This window comes from Anser cygnoides, chromosome 6 (assembly GCF_040182565.1).
Source record: "Anser cygnoides isolate HZ-2024a breed goose chromosome 6, Taihu_goose_T2T_genome, whole genome shotgun sequence".
Lineage (NCBI taxonomy): Eukaryota > Metazoa > Chordata > Aves > Anseriformes > Anatidae > Anser > Anser cygnoides.
In genome coordinates, this window is record NC_089878.1 from 20,397,683 (window position 1) to 20,420,037 (window position 22,355).

The 22,355-nt window shown below is 38.2% G+C and overlaps 1 protein-coding gene across 11 annotated transcripts in view; it reads right to left on the reverse strand.

The window, feature by feature from the left end:
• Positions 1-22,355, reverse strand: part of RAPGEF4 (Rap guanine nucleotide exchange factor 4) — a 154,408-nt gene that overhangs the window by 68,428 nt on the left and 63,625 nt on the right. For all 11 annotated transcript variants that reach the window (XM_048061613.2, XM_048061611.2, XM_013171541.3 and 8 more), the window contains 2 exons: positions 10,632-10,704; positions 9,480-9,544 (listed from right to left, as the gene is read on the reverse strand). In XM_048061613.2, coding sequence (XP_047917570.2) covers positions 9,480-9,544; positions 10,632-10,704 — 138 coding nt within the window. The remainder of the gene's footprint in view (positions 1-9,479; positions 9,545-10,631; positions 10,705-22,355) is intronic.

The following is a 22,355-nucleotide window of genomic DNA, read 5'->3' on the forward strand; positions in this document are numbered from 1 at the left end:
AGCTGCCATGGAAGGGCGGCCACAGCACCGCGGTTCTCCCTGGGCAGGATCTGCTGCTCCCACCGCTGTACTACTTCCCAGCCACCCGCTCCTGCCCCTTCCCCTAGTGCCACTGCTGGCATTCATTGGGCTCACGGGTGGACTGGGCCAGAAAATGGGTTCAGAGGAGAAGTAAACAGCTGTGCCACTGTGCAAAACGCTATGAGGGAAGAGAGTGGCACAAACGAAGATGCTTCTATATGCCTCCTCAGATTCATGCTTTTGAAGTCAGCTACCTTAAAAAGAGGGAGAGTGGGCAAAGCAGTACTGGGAGGTCCAGTTACTACGAAGTCTTAACCATAATTCTCCCCATTAAGTTACTGGCTCTTTCTCCATCTAGTTCATATTTAAGGTTATTACACAAATTGTTTATATAAGATCATTTCCTAAGATGAAAACAAGTGTGACTGAGTAAACCTAATTAGCAGCAGTATTAACAACTGGTATTAGAAGTATGCTTTTTTTTTGCATTCTTATTTTGGAACCTAAATTATGTATTCTTTTCATTTATCTGCTAGCCAAGTCAGCTATGTGTATTCCTATTTCCTCACTAACTGCTATCTTTAATTTTAAGACAGCTGCATCACTGATGATAAAACACACAGAGATCAAACGTTCACATTCTTGTGCCAAGCTTTCTTCCAGAAGGAAATTTACAAAAGGAATAAATAATGAAAAGTCATAAATCATAAATCTTTAAATACCTGAACAGTACTTGCTTTTAACAATCACTGGAAATAATGGTCCAATTACATTTTCAGCTCTGTTGTAGATATCTGACATTTTTGCTTCAGCATTTCTCATTCAGAATGGCTCTAACTGAGCACCACAGACCAAACGTATTTTGGTGGTGGTACTCTGTGTGGAGCCACTACAATGGGCTCCGGGCTCATGTCCCAGTAACACAAAAAGAAAAACAAAGTCACTGGATAGCTTACTTTTCTCCACCATTTATTAACCTCTCAAATTTTTGTCATCTGTACTCAACTATAAAAAGATGCTGCTAAATGATCAGATCAGACACATTGATTACTTCTTACTGACTCAGAACTATATTTGACTTTCTGGAATACTAATTTCCTGCATGCATTGTAGGAAAAGAAGTCAAAATGCTCTGTGAGTGATGATATGAGTGACTATATGGAATCTGATTTTAAGATCCCTGATCCAATTTTTCTGCCAAACTTGAGAAAATAATTACAAGATTCAAAAAATTCATTTTGCTGTTTCAAATATAAGTGCCAAATGTGTTACTTGTATACGCTTGACTTGTCTGAAGACATGAACCTTGAAAAGGACTATCTTTTTTTCTCAGTATAATTACCCACTCTTTCTGCCTTTCAATTGCAAGAGATAAATGGAGCATATGTGCATGTTTTTATGGGTTGGGACAGAATCACACAGAAGACACAGCCAAGGAGCAAGAGTCATCAAATGTGACTCCACGGTATATATTATCAGACTGCCCTTGCCAGCACTGGCAGGCGAGGCAACATGCTATTTTTCTGCACACAAGTGAAAGTAAGAGTGATTTTTCATTTTGAAAGAACTTCCCATAGCTGCTTCGCAATATTCAGTGTTCTACAAATTCTAGCATCTTCTAGGAATTTTTTATTTTTTCTTTATTCACTGTATTTTATTTATCTAAACTATAATACTCATTCAACTAGGCAAGAGGTGGGAAAACACACTTCCTTCCAAGAAAAGGAAAATGTCTCTACAGCCAAATTGCCTTCCCACATTGCCCCCCAAGCACCTCTGCAATCCTACTATGGGGAGAAGGTTACCCAGGGAGGAGCTGAGTACTTGCTTACTGTTCTTATTCAGCATTGCTACTCTGACAAATGGAAATTGTGAGTTAGATTCCCTTCAAACACTAAATCAAAGAAATATGTACCACTTAGTTTTTCATTTGTCTATTGATTTCTGAATTTGTTCCCACCACTCCGTGTCCCCTAGGATGATCACGTCAAGGACTGATGACAGAAAGCCCCTGTAAGGAAACACAGCTGAACTGTAGGCACACATGTGAACCCTATGCCTTACAATGTTATGAGGCAACCAGCACCTTTCTATCTGACAGCCACTCCATCTTACCTGTGACTGCAAGGTCTCTGGAGTAGAGGCCTTCTCTCCTTTCTATCACAGCACCCAGAACAAAACAGAATTGCAAGGCTTTAGGATACACACAGTTTGCAACAAAGGCTGACAAACAAACAAGCTTAGATTTTCCAAGCTTAGTTTTCCATTCCTGAGCAATAGGCAGTGGTTATTCCAGGAATGTTCTGCAGTTCTGATTGAAAAGAGAAGCTCTGTCTTCAGGTGCTGACAACACAACTGTGCTGTACTATCGGGTATTATTCATGATTTTTCCCATTATCTTCTCTCAAGATATATGTGGCAATTAGCTTATATTTTAAAACTGAAATATGCCTAGACATATTTAATCCTAGTCCAGTGTTGTTACTGCTTTTTGAAAATGAGAACAAAATTTAAAATAAAATGATTTATTTAGGACGTATAGATTGCAAAATTCTACCCTCATCTACCAAGTATGTAAGTCATCTACCAAGAGAAGTCTTGCCTCTCTCTTACCAATCTCATTGTCATTGTAGCCAGCTCTGTTTATCCCTAGAGCTGTCCTTAGGGCCATCACAGTGAAAACTCCTCATTGCAAAAAGAAAGTTTTGTATTTTTTTCTTCCAAATTCACAGAAGGGCTTAAAAGACCAGGGATCCTTGAACTGGATCAAGTATGTGATGAACAGAAATTAAGTTATTCTGATATGTACGCTGGTAAAAGTGCAGCAATTTGGACCAAGGATTCTGGTTTTTGTCTTTTGTTTCTCCTCTACAATGCTATTTATTCTGGTATTGTTATAGATCAAATGAGAATCACTAATCACAACTGTAGGTTTCATTCTGGGACTACTCTGGCTAGTTCTCTCTTGGTCAGATTGAAGCTCAATTATATGATTAGCTACAGCAGAAGAAATGGTTTCCAATAGAAACTGCCATTAGGGTCTCCAGAATTCAGAATACACAATGAAATCATGGATCACGGATATTTTACAGATCATCAGACAGCTGAATTGGATAACAGAAGATGAGGCGGTGCAAGCTTTTCTTTGAGGCATCGCTATTCATGCTGGTGTTTGGAAGGGAGGCCTACAGCTGTACATCATCTCCACATGTCTGGAACTGGAGACAGTGATGTCCCAAAACCTTCCCTGGTGGTTCTGCAACAATTTAGCTTATGCAAAACCTGCTTATGTAAACCTGCAGCCCTACTAACAATTTTGTTGACATTAAAGAGCTCTGATGACATACAGACCTTCACATTTTTCATGATGAAGTTCATCACTAACGTATGAAAAATGTATTTGTCACAGACTCCTACTCATCTCACACTTCTGTCTTTGTTATCTCTCCTGCCATATGCTGTCACCATGTGACTCATTGCCAGGGACTATATGCACAGCCTCGGCACTAGCCAAATTGTTACAAGCTGTGACAATGATTGAACCCTGAGCACCTCCACTCAGAGCAAAATGAAGAACTTGAACAGACCTCTAAGCATATTACTTTCATTTATGCAAAAATCGTGCAAAAATTTCAGAGAGGTCTCTGAAAGTAATCAGTAGTTAGGACTGCATGAAGACATTACTTGGAAATATTTGCACATAGTGCTTTTATGCAACCACTTTAAAACAGAAAATGAAAGGGATTTTTTTTTTTAATGCTATGCTAACATTATATAGGACAACAGGCTCTTGAATGGAACCCAGGATACGCTAGGAATTAATACAGTCTCATTGTTGGACAGTTATACAAACCATGCACATGGAAAATAAACTGTTATAACAGTTTTCATGTGAATGTTGGAGACGTTACCACTTACAAACAAATACCTTGCCATTGCACCTACAATCTTGCTAGAACACTGCCTGCGTTCCTGCTCTTTCCTTTTATTCAGCCTTGTAGTCTCCAAATTTCATGAGCATGTTAAACATTTCCCTTAGCATTCTGCTAATGGTCTATCAAATTCCACATTTGACATTCTACTGAATACGTTAAAAGATAAGCTTTCTCCTCGGTCATCTGGGAAAAGTAAATTGAAATATAGGGAAATCAGAAGTGAAATTATTGTGTTTATTGCTATAGTAGCTAATTTGGTGAATGAACATGATTATTACTGGTGTCTTGCATGGGCTCTTCAAGGCTGCAACTAGTGAATTGTAATGTCACCTTCGCAAACAATATACTTTCAAACGCCCAGAGCTTGAGTGCTTGAAAATTGAAATAAGTGAATATTCATTGTCCTGGCGATGTTGAAAATGGCAATATTTTAAGAATTAACAAATAGATTATGTCCTTCTCTGTCAACTGAAGGATCTTAGATATATTTTTATTAAATGCACTTAGAGTTGATAAAATAGTAAATCAGGTTTTCACAATCATTCCAATTATATAAATGCAAAGAAATCAGAATGGCACCTATGCCTTAATGGAAGTTCAGTAAAAACAAACAAAAACAAACATTGATCTACATTTTATCACATCAAATTAACTAGGGAAGAAGATGGATAAAAACGTGGCTTTCAGATAAGTATTTCAGCACCTCCTACAGAAGCTGTACTATACAAAATAGCTTCAAATAAACCACTTCCAATAAGCTTCCAGTCTAGAGAATTTGAAGTCATCACATTAAAAACACAAAGGGGATGTTCCAGCCTGTAAGCTTTACAAACTTGATACATGTGTTTTCTGAATATTACTTCGTGCACTAGAGGGAGCTCCTGCAGCTTTTTATCACAATAGAAACCTAAAGACAATACAGGGAAGATAAAGGAAATAAAACAAGAGATTTCAGAAAAATAGATATATATATTCTTCACCTGATATCAAGAATAACAGCTTGAATTTGCACAACTTAATCTGCTTACATTTTCTGTGTTCAGTATATTTTCTTCAGTACAAAGGATATGAAGACGTACTTTCCTCCTTTCAGGATGCACGCTTTCAACAAAAGATGGCACATTTATGTAGCTTTTTTTTTTTTTTTTTTAAGTAGTCATGGAGATTAAGTTGTACAAAAAGAAAACTATCATGGTTTTTGAAGTGAGATGTTGTTTTAGTTTGAGTGTTGTTGTTTGAGTGTGCTACAGAAAAAATGTATGTGAGCAGGTAATCAAAGTCTGTACCATAACAAACACAAAGAATTGAAGTCCATACCATAACAAACATGGATAAGAGGACTTCATTAACACTGCTCAGTCAGCCTTCACTCTTGAAATTCTCTGTTTTCGAGCACTTCATTTTTCAGCTTTCCTTTCATGCAGAATTTGTGTGTAGTTTCTTGAGGATTTGGGGATTCTTTTAGCAAACTGCAATATTGAGATTCCATTACAGAAAACAACATAAAACTTATGTATTAGCATGGTTAGAACGGTTTGACTATCAACCACTTGAATAAATAGAGTAATTGTCATTAGTCACAGAGTTTTACTCCTTCTGTAGATTGTTCCTGGCATCTCATAGGCAGAGCTTGCAAAGGAGTTTCAGACATTTACTGACAGCAGAAAAAATACACTCACAGCACCAAGCTCCGCAGTAGACTGGAGCTTCAAGCTCTCCATGGATCAGTCCTCTGTTCTTACCTACATTCATTCCTGTGTCTCTACAGCTCTGTTTGGCAATGTACTGTTCTCTACTTTAAACCCATCATTTATCTCATGTCTCCAGAGAAGAACAGACTGTTTCTTTACTCATTTGCTACTTGGGCACCGGTAGAGGGTGTAAAAGCACAGGGGAGACAACCGTCATTTTCAGTTACAGTCTGTGGCTTAGTAATAATCAAAATGTTACTCTAACAACTAGAATGAACAACTGCAAGAGAAAACATACTGCTAAGCATCAACACAGTAATGCCCTAGCAGCACAGGACCAAAGGTGTAGTTTGGGAATACTGCACACACAATGCACACAGCCTGTGTGCAAAAGCTAGCGGTTAACTCTAACACGCCTCTAGTGAGCCTGTTTCAACAGATTTTTCAAGGCTTAACAATATGGCTTATTTTAGCCATAGGGAGTCACAAATGGCACTCCTTTCTGCCAGAACAAGCCCTAAGTGTCAAGCTCCTAGCCAAAGGACAGGATTGCTAGTGTATCACCGGGAAAAGCTATTTAACATGTGCTATGTATTTTCCCTCAACCTCAATGTCAGAGAGGTTCGATCCATTTCAATTTAAAAATCAGCCAGAAGCAAACTCTCAGCGTGAAAAACTCAGCCTAAACAGTGAGAAACTGGCCAAATTGTAAAAACAGGATCTTGTAGTGGGAACAACCACGCAACCCTGCTGCCAGCTCTGCTGGTAATATATGAAGACATAACCACTGCCTATTCTGTCTGCATGCTGGAGCCCAACCTCCCCTGCCTTCTAAGTACTCTTCTGTATCTTTTCCAAAAATGTATTTGAAATTATTATTGATTTTGTCATTTTGGCTTTATGGTTATATTCACCTAGCAGATCCAGTTACATCCAGACCTGTTCCATCAGAATTTTCAAAAACTGGAGCTAGTGAGACCATTGCACAGATATTAGACTGACTAGTTAAAAAGACAGATGCTGTGTTATTTTCCCTTATGTAAGATGGCTTAAATTTGATTCTGTTTCCATTTCTCAAAATATAACTGAGGGCTGCAACATACTGTCTCGGTATTTTATGCTCAATTTAACTGCTATATTGCATTAAATGATGTGCAATAATGTAACCCTAAATGCAAATGAATTCTTGTTTGGTAAAAGAAAATCTCTTTGCTGCCTTTTCCAAATAGATATTTTTAATAGATTTTAACAAACTAGGAAAACCAAACATCCCCATATGGTGAGAAAATTTCAAGGCATACATTAAAAGAAAAATCTTGTGTTACTCATCAGAAATATAATAGATGTGACAGGAGAAAAAAATTAAGCTATGAAAATAATTAGCAAATATGGAAAATCATCTATTACAGTCCTTATAAAAGGCTCAGCACAAGCTAAAAGAGAAAAACATACATCTCATATTTCAAGAGAGGAATATATTTGATTTCATTTGAAGCGAATTATTTATAGATATAAACTTTCCTGGGAAACTAAAACAAACAAAAATATATAAATGTATCATTATGACTAGAAATTCTGAAGAAATAATGTTATCTCCTTCTAAGAGCGTCATGTTTTCTTACCACATGAAAGATTTTGAGGAACTTTCTCAATTTCAGAAAGGTCCTCACTCAGTCTTTGTCTGGCCATTACAGAATAGCCTGCGGGCCCCTCTGTAAGGGGGAGGGGGGCAGTCCTACAGGCCTCATTTTATCCATATAAAGATATAAAATAATTGAAAGATGACCTGCAAACACTACCCTCTCCCTTGATGAATGCCTGTCCCAATGCAGTAGCTATTTCTGCAGCCATATAAAACCATAGAACATACAAAGCACATAAAATACACAAATTTAGGGCTCTTTTCTGGTATCCTGTTACTTTGTATTTCAAATAGCTGGCAACACTTCTAGGAATTTGGCCCTGCAATCCCAGTATCTCTCAGATCATTCAAAAGAGCAGGACGTGAAGATCTACATGTTGTGTAAGCACTGTAACAGTTGTACAGTTTTGAACTGCAGGAATGAAGCTTGCACACAATAAACAAACTATGCAAGTATTTCTGTTGCACTTACCTTTCGTTTGACGTAATTGGAGAAAACTATGGCCATATGGCAAAATCAGAACTAGGATTCATGAACCATTTCTATGCTGTGTAGGTTCTGCCACATTTGTCATGGGACAATCTGAGATCCTCCGGGATGAAGCAAGGTGACGAGCATCTGTCACATATTTACTCTCTCAGCTTCTCTCCACTGAAATGTCTACAGAATGTGGGAGGGTGAAGGATGGCTGTTTTTTGTGTGTCTTGGAAAGGAAGTTAACATGGTTTGCGAAGGACCTTATTCTTGTTAAAGTCATTGAACAGTTTGAGCCTGTCCCAGCCAAGTTCCGTCTCCTACACAGGTGAAGGTTACTTTGTGTAATAAGTCCTCTTGTGCTAGAAAAGCCAAGCTACTGGCAGCAATATTAATCACAAAACTTTGCCCAGTTTCTAAAATACTTTGGACCTGAAAGCACATATGCTCCTTAGCTGAGCATCACTACCCATTTATGGGGAAATATCACCTTCTAGGACAGCCTGGGATGTTTTTATCTTGTTACCTCTACCCGCTTCAGAAAATAAAACGTCTTTTAGTTTGGATTCTACACCTGGTACTTTCATTGAGGGGTCAAACAAGACCCCTGATCTGTCTTAACTCTTATGTACTTATGTATTTCAAGGCTTTGAAATGCCAATATCTTAGAGAAGCACTTAAAGTTTGTAAAATGCTTAGAGAGCAAAAGATACAAAAGTATCTAAGAATCATTACTTAGTGCATGGAAAAATGTTTATTTTCATATAGGGTAAGGCTGTCAGGAAGTGATACAGCATTAGTGAATAAGATTCTAGAAAAAGGAACTGCATAGTGTTACATTTATACATTTAATAAAGGCTGAAGGTGACAATTAAGAAAGGTCAGTACCCTTGAGGAAGCAGGACAGACAGACAGGGAGAGGTGGAAGTAGTTATTTTCGCATTAAGGAAACACGCTAAAATATTCATTGTCTTTATCTGCTGTCAAGAGATGTTTTTTATGTAACAAAAAAAAAATCCTTTAACCTTTTAAAGACATCACACAAATGCATCTAATTAAACTCCCAAATATAGAAAGGAGGCATCCAAGCAACTGTGTATTACTGTAACTTTTCTACTCCCACCATAAAAAAAGTCTAAAAATTCTGAACCTTCGCAGCAATGCCTGATACTATTTCTTCCAACTATTACAATCACTTTAATGCCAGCATAGCAATATTCATGAGTTCTTTCATGCCGGTCCTGATGTGGTGAGACCAAAGGAACAGAACTTTTTACAAAGGGCACCTGGGATGTAAAGCTGCTCTCTGAACACCGGAGAAAATTCACCCCATATAAAAGGCCAGAATGATGTTTGTGCATCAGCTAAGACTCAGTTTAGCCTTCAAACAGGACTTAACTATGAATTTTATGATCCATTGGCTATGTACTGGGTCTTGTCACAGGGATACCTTTCTTTCTCACCCTCACCATGTTCCTTACGTAACGATGACAATCAAATTGTGACACAAACTTCAACAGCAGCACTTTGCTTTCTCTAGTTTTATAATAAAATCTCTAAAGAATCCTTATAACTTGTATACTGCACTTGCATCAATCATATACTTCACATTTTCACCTGGTTCTTTTCAATTTCATGCTGTACTACTGCTTTTTTTTTTTTATTACCAAAAAGCCCCCCACCAAAACCCAAAGGCAAAAATAGATGTAATTTACCTTATTACAGTTTTTAGAGACTTGGCAAAGAGAGCTGCCTGACATACTGTCCTTATCTGGCATTCCTAAAGAAAGGATAGAATACAGAAAATAAATAAATACTATGCATACTTTAAGTAACAAAAGAAAGATTTATTAATGGAATAAGCAATTTGCCTTTTTTATACTTTGAAAAAAATCATAGATGAATGTGTAAAGTGCAAAACATTTATTTAGGCAGTTTTTCTTCTCTTAGGAACATGAAAAAGAAAGTTAACTTATGTAAAATGCTATAAACACAGTTTGTTAGAAGTAGTAGTGTCTCACAAGTAAATAATTTAAACATGTATACAGGAATTAGTTATATTTTTTTTTTCTTTTACCACTACCTGTGTTTTAATACCTGGAATTCAAATGTGTCATTGTGTTTGCACTTCCTAGCACAGTTATGTTATGTAATCAATATACTCTATTTGTGAAACAATAATGTAGCATAGCATATTACCCAAAATTTACAGACATGACTGTAGGCCATGAGACATCATCCTGGCTGTTGCCTAAATAATTCTCCGGCAACTAAACAAAAATACCTTGATTTACAGAAGTGATGCATTCCAAAGGCTGCCCTTGGATTCATGTCTACACCATTATCCCACGGTTTGATAGGCTCTCATGACACAAAGCCATACCCAAACTTATTTACCTATGCAACTAAGGTCAGATAGCAGCATGTTTAGTGCAGTTTGTGTGTCCCAACATGAACCCAAGTTCCCAAGGAAGCAGAGTAGCGCAACCTAACTTAAAAAAAAAAAAATAAATTACTCTGTTTGTTAAATTCATTTTACTAGCAGGACTCATGGCTGCATTCCATAGAATTCATATACCATCTACAACCAGTTAAATTTTATGCAACATAATACAGTATGTTTTAGTCAAGAGGACAGTCCCACAGTGCAAATTTGTGCACAGCTCTGTGTGCAGTTGTATGCAGTTAGGAATGCAATCAAGCAAGTTCCAAACTATTTCCTCCTCTATGGAATATTAATATAGTGGTAATGCTGAATTGAATTTAATATATTAATTTCCACACCCCAAAACAGAGGACTTTAATTCCTCCTTTTTCTTCTCTTTTATATTTTTTCTAGCATTTGATTTCTACCTCCTCATACTTACTGTCATTGTTGGAGCCAGTTTCCATAACACCATAAGGAGGAGTGAGAAGTCCAGACATATACTGTCGATATTTCTGGAAGACAGCAATGGCAAATTCCGTCAGGTACAGATATGTAAGTCAGTACAGATGGATAATGTGGTATGTACATTTGTGTCTGCTGCCTTGTGCTTCAGATGCATATAAACAATCTATGACTGAGCCAGTCAGATGTCTTTTACTCTTAATGCTACAAGACCAGCTTTCTTGATTTGAGCACTCTGTCTTTATTTTATCAAAAGTTGTGCTAAAAGAGTTCCCTCCTTGATCTTCCCCAAAGCATGACTTTGAGGGTTCTAGTAAATCAATATTGTACTTGTGTGATTTCCCATAAAGGCTGTTTTAAAGCTTGTTTGAAATTACACTACTCAGCTAAACTCAAGCTAGAAAGCTGTTTTATTGTATGAATGGAGATGAAGCTGTGAACTAAGAATTCATAGGACTCACATACCACTACAATTTTGGTACCAGATTTAAAACATACAGGATTTAGTGCTAAGACTAAACATTTAATTCCAACACACTAAGCAAGCAAAAGTTTGTTTTTCAAAACTACAAGGTTATGAAACACACAAACCCAGCACCAACTTTATGTATACATACACACTAATACTATAGTATCAAGTGAAATTTTGTAACTGTAAAAATAATGTCCTTTGTACCACAGTAAACTACATGACTGTAACTGATGTTGGTAACTGGTATTTTTCTTCAGTGAATGCTGGTGACATGATGAATAAGGTTCAAAGCTCTGCCTAGGGCTTAAAAAATTCACAGAAGCTAAAATATAATACGAAGGAAAAAAAATGTCCTTTTATCTCATACAAATCATTCAATAAATGAGACATTTCTGTTTTCAGTCATGCTAGATTACTGCCATAGTTAAGGGTAAACAGTTATAATGCCCCTTTCGAATCTGTCACAGAGCAAGCTTGTGCAACAGGGATGCTGACGATCAGCATAAACAAAATTGTAATGCCATCCATAGGTTGTGCAGTGAGCTGAACGTGAACAAACAACTAGCTGAAATTCATCTAGGATTCAGCTAAGGACACATGTTAATTGATGCAGAAAACTTCCCTTTAGTCCAATTTTAATGTAAAAGATTTATTCTTTGCTTTAAAAAGTGAAAACATCCCTACAGCTCCATAAATGTTATCTGCTGGATTTTAACAGATGCTTGAATTATCCTTTTAACATTTTTTTCTTTTCTGGAGATGGATATGAAAATCTCATCAGTTCTAGCAAGGAAGAATGAATGTCTTGCACTCTAAATAATAACAAAACCTGCAAAGATTACATTAATCTAAATAATCCAATCCTATTTTTAGACAAGCTATTACATCCTAAAGCTTAGTAACATATTATTTAAATCTCACCCATAATCCAGATGAAAACTCATAGGAGCAAAATTATGTTTTATTCCAGGTCAGTCACACAAAATACATACTACTTAATTTGAGGATAAAACTCTTATTTTCTTTCCCAAACTCTGCCTCCAGTTCTATGCCTGGAACTCAGCAAGAGGAAGAACGCAAGAAGTAATTATTTTCTCAGTTCAATAAATAAACCATGTACATAAAACAGGGGAAAAAACTCATTTCAGTTGTCAAAATGAAAGAAAGGAAAACTTATCATAAGGGGCTGAAATAACATTTTATTCAAAGAGTAGATAAATGTTTTGTCCTATTTTCTACTGAGCTCGGTCTTGAAATCTGGTTTAGAAATAGAAAATTGAAATGTTTCATTTGGAATAAGATACAATTAAATTACATCCGGTATTTTTTTCCTGTTCTTTCTCATCATTCAGATGATATTCAGTTATTTTTTCTGTTTTACCCATAATAGCATTTTCCCAGAAATACATTATTAGTCTACATTTAATCCAACTTGATAAGGGACTTGAATTGTAGAACAATAGTAATTTTCTTTTAACTTTTCAAATGTATGCATTTACTATACAGCTTTCATAATCGTCATACACTGCATGGCAGTTTCCTTTCTCATTAATTCTCTAGTATTTCTCCTGCTTATTCTTCTCACAAAATGAAGCATAGAACACGTCATACAATTTCCAAAAGATTTGGGTGCCTAGCTTAACAAAAAATACCTGCAGAAGTCTTACAGGCATGATAAGCCATAATTGCATTTAACACTTTAAAGCGGATGCAAACTCTTCACATTGAGCACCCAATGTGCACAATTCCACGTTTTTGCTAAAAAGACAACTCTTCTTAGTCCCTTATGTAACTGCCCTGTATAACTTAAGGGATGAGTTGCAAAAACCTGTGCACAATTGTGCACCATCAAGCAGTGGTACCCAAAGGTATTGTAAGAAGCCGACACTTTACGGTTTCTGGAACCCTATTCACATTTTAGGAATTCGTCCTTTTTAAAAAACAACAACAACATCTATCTTTAGATGCAGGTCTGATTTTCATCAAATAGGCAGGGAAGGTAGATGCAGTCTTGTACTCTGCTGTATTATTTGCACTCGTGTACTGTAAGCTTTAGGAACACTTGTGGATATTTTGTTTGCGGAGGCCCCTAACCACATTCAGCCCCACATCATTCTCAGGATGCCAAGGGCCACAAAGAGCGTAAGTGTAGGCTGCCAAGGACCTCAACTGTGTAATCTTCCACACGAAGGTCCTACCCTGCCTTGGAGTAAGTCTACTAAGGAGACTGACAGAGCAAGCCCAGTGAGCAGAACTGCCTGTGAAGGAGGTCAGCCAGCATTACCAGAAGAGGCACCGATTCTGGACCTACCCTCAGAAAGTTCAGTTGTTCAGACTCCTCCAAGGGACCTCAGCATGAATTAAACTACCAGGTTATCTTAAATGAAGGCTGATATGACTGCCTACACATGGTCTCCCATGAAGATACCTTGATGGGGTGCAGACTGACATTGGAGGTACAATTTACAACTAAAATTGTGCTGGCTCATGAGCCAAACTAAATGTCAAAGGACACTCATTTGTCAAGAAGTCTGGGAAATGTTGTCCACGGGGAAACCTGAGTATGCAAAGATGATGAAAATAACCACATAGAGATTCACAGTATTGAATGGAGTAACGAAGTTCCAAGCATGAGCTCTCTCAAAGCTGAGATAATGAGGAAAAAAAAATGTTGAGTGTGAGACCTGTCTTATTACTGCAATGTCTGTAAATGAAAAGAAAATGCAGCAAGTAAAAATGTAAAAGTAGGTGGCATTTAAAATGACCCTGAAGATTAACAAACTAAATATTTACAAAAGGCTTCTTAAAATGTGTTCCACTGTTGGTATGAACTCTGGAAAGGCCTTCTTTATGAAAGACAACAACAGCTACCATATAAGCTTGTTTATTACCAAAAGTCTTCAAGTTCTGTAAATCCAACATGACAGCAGGTTTTAAAACTACACTCAGTGACCTATTCACTCTTTCTTCAGATTTCTACTAATTTACTAATTCTATCATGCAATAGCTTAAAGATCAGACGCTTCCTGCATCTAATCTGACAGCACAAGTAATAAAGACACTATTTTTTCTCCAGTTACTGACCATCTCATAGCCATGCAGTGGTAAAAATTAACATGACCTTTTCAGTCACTGCTATATAGCCTAAAGCACAGAAGAGTGCTGACAAGGAACAGTAGGGGATGGGAGAGAAGGAAGCAAGCAATAGCACTTTCCTCACTGGGGAGGCACTGAGGATGAACTTTTTCATCAACAGTTTTTAAGGCCACTCATTGGTTAGCTGGTGACGAGTCTCAGCTGTTTTCATGACTACAATGGATTTTCTTCTACACCATGAATGCACTCTGGTAAATTTTTTATATGATAATGTTTAGAAAGGCCATTACTGTAATTCTAGTGCAAGCTATCTCTGAATCCCTTTATATTCTTCTAGTGCACATAAGGTGTATAAAATACATCTTAGTAGTTAATCCCTTCTCTTCTGCTGCAAGTATTGAAGATCTAATCCCTGTTTAAAGAGAAAGAAAGATCAAAAACAGGAGATCTATACAATACAAGCACTCCAAACCAAGCCAGGCAGATGTGAAGAAAATAGAGCAGCCTCTGTTCTCTTCCATGTGCACTGCATAGCAAAACCGCCACACTGACAGAAACAATACACAAAAGGTGAAGGAAAGCCCACCTGGGCATAAAGTTTTAAATGCAAGTTCCACACCAGATACACCCCCAAGTCCAGCAGCTCTCCAGTCAGCAGAGTAACTGATGGGCCATTCAATAAGGACTTCAAACAGTTATGGTACTCAGCACTGGGGAGTGAAGTCAGGCGTCTAATGCTTCCCCACGCCACAGTGAACCTACACATGGCTGGAAGCGACTGTCTTCTAAAACTAAAGGTTTTGTAAACCACAACACATAGGTTATTTTCTCTTTCCTTCTCTTAACCTCCCCCACTCCCAGCCTCAATATGTAGTGGCACTATGTACTGACCTGTCCCATGGCTGTTTGACATTGGGTAGTAAATCACTGTTTGAAGCTGCTCCAATAATATAACCTCATGACTCACATCACTTCAGTTGAACCCTAAATTACCAGATGCACTTCTACCACCTCCTACTCTGTCTACCACTGGCAGCAGAGAAGATGACAAGGCAGAACCTGCATTACCTGCAGACTTGACAGTAAAACAAAATAATTCATTTCAGTTCTAGAAATCCTAGGCCAAATATCAAGGTGACCTTCCCACACACATTCTTCAAAACCTTGTGTAACTACTTTATTAGATGTTGTTACTTTGACTGTTACTTGAGTTCTGTAATCCTCTGTGCTATTTGCCTATACTCCGTTAATGGTTTCTCTAGGGTGATGTAAGTTGTAGCTTGACAGCAGTTCTCTATTTTCTTTTGATAATAAATAATTGATCACTGATGCTCTCAGCACAATTTTGTTCTTCCTCCAAGTTGGTTGTGCCAGTCATACCATTTTGGCAATGAATAATCTCCCTTGTGAGCTCAGCACGGTGCATCATTTCTTCTCTTTCCTCCAGAACAATATGGAGAGATATGAAAAGAGCCCCAGAAGATCTCTGGACCCTCTTTTCACCCCCAACCAAGCACAGCTTGTCATCTCAAAGTCTAGATCTCTGCCTCTAGAGATGATGCTCTAAAGATCGCTCTTCACTGAACTAATTTATAGGAAAATTCTCAGGTCACCTGCCTGCTATCCGTCAGTGTTTTCCAATAAAAAGTGCCTAATGTTCCTACTGAATTTCACTAAATAAATAACCAATAAGCATAGTCAGTTATTTTTTTTTTTACCCAAATCTTGTTAAAAATGGGAAGAAAAAAAAGCAAAAAAACCCCACTCATTCGTTATTGCCCCATATTATGTGCTGAGATGCATAGAAAACTCTGATATAATTCTGTTTTCAGATTCTACCTTACTCTGTTTACAAATTAATAAGTGTATTTCTTCTAAGCAAGTTTAGTCAGAAAATTTCCACACATTTCTGGCCAATGCTGCCTAAATTGGATATTTCAAAAAGGACCTGTCCCATGACTGTTTAACACTGGATTGTAAGTCATCATTCAAAGCTGCTGCAATAACGTAATCTCAAGACTCGTATCGCTCCTGTTAAACCCTAAATTACAGTAGTGAAAAGAAACTACAAACATACTTGGATAAGAGCAAACTCACAGGGTTTGAAGCAAACCTCGCTCCTCAGCATCAGCTCTCTAAAGCTTCAATTCCCAACAGCACCACAGTAACTGACCTGAACAGTAATCGGGGATTCACACTGGGTCTCCTGCCTGCTTACTGGAACACGTCCCCGCTTCCAGCCGTCTGCACAGGCTGACACCTGACCCCCCTGATCCACGAGCTGTAACACAGCCACCCCGCCTGCATATTCAGGCTTTTTCCCTCCGCTGCTGGATGAGCCACGTTTACTTATAAAGTGTTATTTACATCAAAATTCACTCTAGAACAAACCCATACACACAAATCTCAAAACCTGATTCTTCAGTGAGGTTGTAATGAGAGCAACCCGGGCAGGCAAATGACACGGCAAAGTTGCACAGATCTGTTTGTGAATTTCACTCTGATGATTGCTTTGGGGAAAATAAAAACAAAACCATAAGCTTCTTCACAATATTTTTCCCCGTCTCCAAAGAGAAACTAAGCACGTTACATTACCACCACGCAGCAGCCTATTAAATGAAAATCAAAAATCCTGCTGACTGAAAGTGACTCCTGCCTGTGGCGATACCAGGAGATACGCAAGTCATATCAAAGGAAACTGGTTTGTACAGAAGTACAACACTGGCTCAACAGTGCGAGACGACCTCGGCAGCTTCTCAGCCAGACCAAGAGAGGACTAGACCCCAGCACATTGTGTTTCAAGTCTGGGCCACATGTAAGATTGGGTCCAGCCCCAGCCCTAGTGGGGTCCATTTGGGCTGGGAGCCCTTGGAGAATGCAAGGCCCTCAGGGCTGCAGCTCCAACCTCCTCATTGAGCTCTGCCTCTTCTTGCTGGGTGCTGCCGGCTGCCCAGTGGCCCTGTCTCTGCCACCTAGCTAGGTGTTTGCTGCAGGTGGGTCTGTATGGGATCAACACCTCACCTCCAGTGTGGGCTGCGGTGGTCTGCCTCCTTGTGCACGGCAAGAACACGTGCTCCACTTGTAATGTCACAGACTGCGTGCACCTCACCGCCTATCTCTGCACTTGAAATCAGTTTCAAGTCATTAAGCACACATACAGCACAACAGGATATTGAGGGGTGCTTTTATCTCAGTACAAAGGGGAATTTCATGCAGAAACTGCCTACCTATATTGGGATGGAGAATATCAAGAATCCTGAATATTACTAAGTACTTGCATTTGTGATTTCCAGAATATCATCCACGTATAGATAAGGGAAGAGAATTGAAGTATTTCTAAAGGAAGGGGTAATGACAAATTAGAAAATAAAATGCTACAACAGAGAATATAAATCTTTATATATAGTCGAAGAAGAGAAAATAAAATGCAAAGATTCTACCACAATTTACTGAACAGAGACTGTTTTGTACACGTCAGTCTACTCAAGTCATTAAAACGAGATAGACAAGGCCTGAAATAGCAGAACTGAAGTACCATTTAGTCATATTGAGATAAAATAAATACAGGAAATGCCTGTACTGAAATTGCTGAATCCTGATCCCAGAATTAGTACAGTTTATATAATGGCAGATGAATCTGCATCTTTTCTATTTATTTATCTGTTTACCATCTTCTGAATGTTTCTGTATGGCTCTAATCAACTAAGCTTTAGATTTTATTTGATCTCTTTGTTTTGGAGCCATATATTTTTCTGTCACATTCCCACTTAAATCAATTTATCGTGCTTGAAAAGCTCCGTGTGCCGAATTTGCTTGATCACAGAATCCCCTTGAGTTTTAGTTGAAAAGAAAAATGCACCCAGCTCACTGAAATCACGCCAAATAGCAGACTTGGCTACCAGATAGAAACCCGAAGATAAGACTGCACTGCAAAAAATCAAATCCAAGGAAATTAGAGCATGAGCAATGATTAAACAAATTACACAGCCTATTCTGCTCCATCTAATTTAAATATAGAAATGACATCATGCAGCCTTCTGATTCTGTCTCCTAGAGGAATCCACTCAGGAAATGCAGTTGGGTGGAGATGCGACTTGGTTGGAAGGGTGGGAAAGATTGCATGTACTTAAAAGAGGACAAAAGAAAAAAGAACAAACAGCCCATCTGATTTGTGTTTTCTTTTACTGCACTTGTGTAACCACAGAACAAATACTATATTTATAGTAATACATATATATAACAATTCAACTGCCTTCAACGTGAAGTTCAGTTTTCAGCCAAAAGTGGCTGAAAAAGAACGTTATGCAATTCTGTATTTACTCTTTTACAGTGATATCTGTTGAATTTGCTCACTTTAAAATCAGATGATGATGTCTGTCAGCAGCATTGCTTCAAACTTAATATAAGATCAGAAAAATCAAACTGTGCTCTCCTTTCTTCCCCTTTCATTATCACTTGTAGTAGAGATGCAGCAAATGACACTTTAGCTGGAATTTTCTGAATGATGCGAGTAGCAGAATGGAACCTCACTCCTCTTCAAACTCTTCTGCAAAGCTAACAATTGTAAACCCGCATCTTTATTAGCAAAGCCAACAGATAAGACTTCAAAAGAGCTGAACTACTAAGAAAAATGCACTATTTTAACATTTTTTCTACTACTACAGCCAACCATTAAACCTACACTGACAACATTTAGATTGAGCTATATCTGGTGTCATCTCATGGGCCGTGTGCAGGGAAAACATGCTTTGAGAACAATTTCTGAAAGTTCTGCACACAGAAGACTTCCTTTTACCCTCAGGTAGTCACAGCTTCTATTTTCAGATACACTACAGTAATGACTGGGGAACCAAAGATACTCTCTTTCAGGTGAGCTCACACTTTGTGTGCACTATGCAAAAAGGCAGCATAGAAGGAAGACCAGAGGCATGTAATAAGAGACTTACAAATACAAGATGATGCTGGCATTGGCCATTTCCTTGCCTGGGCAGCTGTGAGCTGCCATCTACATTATGTCCTCCATATGGTGCTTCTCCCTTATCTTTTGTATTTTTCTGGAGCAGAGCTTCAGCTGAGACAAAAGGTCACACCAGGAAGAGGTTTATGTTTTTAAAGTACTCTGACAGAACAGTAAATTCTGGAATTGCAGCAACATACGTGTCTTGTTCCTGATCACATATCCTAACCTGCATATCAAGCAAAAAACAAGTTTTTGTACTAGACAAGTCAGAAGTCAGCAAAAGCCTCTATATCAAGTTATTGCTCCAGCCTGAGGCTGTCACCTTCCAAATACTGAAGTCCTGATCCACACATTCAATACATCTTTGCATGACTGTTACGAGGAAGGCTTTACCTTAAGAAATGTATGTGGAACTAGGTATGTGCCACTGAGACAGAAAAAAGCTGCTAACCTTCCAGGGCAGGCTGTGCTCCAACAACAGGCTGAAGTCATGCTCCTCCACTGAAATTCTTAAGGTCAGCACAAGGTCTGTGCAGTGCTTAAGCCCTAAAAATAGGTTTTATGTACAACTTAAATGACACTTAAACTGGCCTCATGTTGATACTGTATGAAGCAGTGGCTTTATCCATTGCACATAAATATTTTCTTCCCTCCCCTCACAAGGAGATTTGAAACGAAAAGAAAAAGCAAAATGGTGAGCTGACTTGGAACTCAGCTTTTCATACTTACTACCTACAAGCACAGAGTATGTTGGTCTAAAATTTGTTTTCATCTGGAAGGAAACTCTGTGTTAAATATTAATTCCTCTCAAATCAATATAAACCTCTTAATGAGTTCAGTGGGGTCAGTCTAACGTTGTGCCTTTGCTTCTCACAGAAGCAAGCATCAGCTTCCAAAGTGATTGTTTCTACTACAATTGTGCCTAACAATAATGATGATATTTGGTAAATGCAAGCAAATAAGTAAATATACAAGGGAATTTCCTTTATAACATTAGTCTTACTTCAATGCTTTTAAAAATATTATTTTGATTACAGTGTGAGCTGCTTTAAAAGCAGCCTGTGCAGCTCTCTCAGCAACACTGCTGTGAAATCAAAACAAGTATAATACCAAATAATTAGGGGGAAACCTAAAGACAAACTAAATAATTATAATTCCAGGAGTATGACTGAACATAGTCTACTCCTCCTGGTGCATGGAAATAAGCGTATTGCGGCACAGAAAGCCACTCATAATCAGTCTGGTATCACTTGACAGGACCCCAACACACCCAGGCCTCCCAGCTCAGTCAGCAGGCAGTGCGACGGCACCGCTGGGACGGTACTGCCAGCACAAACCTCTTATAGACTCAACTTCCCAAATCCAAAGGAGTCCCTTTCTTAGACAGCATAGTATAATAGATGCTGCCTATGGTAATTCCCCTCTGGAGTTCATAATGCTTCAGCTATTTTCTAACACAGTGTTTGGTTATACTGCCTACTTCGCCATACACAGTCTAACATCTCATTGCCCTCATGTTTCAGGCTCCCCATAAAGTCCTGTGAAACACAGTCTCTTCTGATGGACTTGCAAGACATCATCTCACCTGATGATACCAAAACTTATTTGGATTGGAATGACTGATTTTTAATCAAAGCGATATGCAAACACACAGTAGCAGTGGTTCAGCTGTGCCGTAACACAGGGATCAGGTAAACTGCATTAGCATTCTGCAATGCAATGGCATTATTTCCATAGGGCGGCTTTTAAGGTTTTTTCCTCTGACTGGAGCCAGAGAAAGCAACTTCCTCAAACCACAGACATCTTATTTAGCAGTCAGTCCCTCACCAAGTCTAAAAAGCCCTCACACCTAATGTTGTTCTGCAATTGAATCTTGCTGTGGGGGGGTTCTCAAGCAATCCTTTAGGCAAGAAGTGACATTACTCATTTTACCTTGTCCCTAGAAACATTTTCAAACCTTGGGACAAGAGGGGACAGTGATAATCAGAAGCACGTAGGGATGGGAAACAAGAAAAAAAGTCCCACTGGAAGCTTAATATTTGAAAATAAAGAAAAGTTAGTAAGACAGATGGAAGGGAAAATGTTTTAGATAGGAAGGAGTTATGGGTAGGAGGTGAGTGCGATACATAGCCTAAACAGAACTCTCTTAATTGGAAAGGAGGAAAGTCAAGAAGTCCTAGTAATTTATATACAGCTTGTCTCAAACTAATTAGACACTGTGGTTTCAGAAACAACAAAAAAACTGAGATAACCATAAAAAATTGAAAGGACTCTCTAGAGGGATCCTCCACAGTTCACTGAACAGATGAGTTATCACAACGAGTGCACAGATTGCAGGGAATATAGCTAACTATAGGAGGGAAAGGAAAAAAAAAAAGTGAGGTGGCCCATGGATATGCCTAATAAATGAACTCTCTTCTTGCCTCTTGTTGCCACCAAAGCAAGCAGTTTTATCAGTTGATGTCATTGAAACAGCTGAGTAATTTCACTACTGACAGAATCTAGGCTCATTGAAGCTGGTTGCCTTTGTGACAGTTTAGGCTTAAAGGTTCTGCAGATCCGGATGAACAGCACAAACTACAACATCAAGCCTCCAACAATTTTCTAGTCACAAGCTTAGTTTCTGGTTTTCATAGTGAAACACTGTTTATGTTTGTTATTCTTTATCTCATGGCATTGTGATACCAATAATAAGCAAAACCAGAAGAAAATAGGATATAAAATGTAAGCTTTAACGGATTTAAAATAGTATAAGCCAAGCAGTGTCCAAACCACCTCATAATCAAAAGTTCTCTGAAACTCTGAGGAGTGACTTGTTTAAAGAAATTATGCAACTTTCTTCCAGATTTATTCAGCCAGGTAAAAATAATTTAAATCCACTTGGTTACCATTTGAAAATTACTCAGATTGTTATTTTTCAGACTGAACATCAAGCAAGTAGCCTAGTTTGAGTAGGCTGATAGTTCAGTGTGGGCAGGAGTTTCATATTAAGAAGCCTTAGTTTCTATTCCTTTTTTGAATGGGAATTTCTTTCACAGGGCAATATATAACCACAAAAACATCATCGCTCTGATTATTATTCCTTATTATCAGCCTTCGTTCTCTCTATGATCTGTCATGTTGATGACTAAAACAGCATTTGAGATGTACAGGTTGTCACGGTAATGAAGATG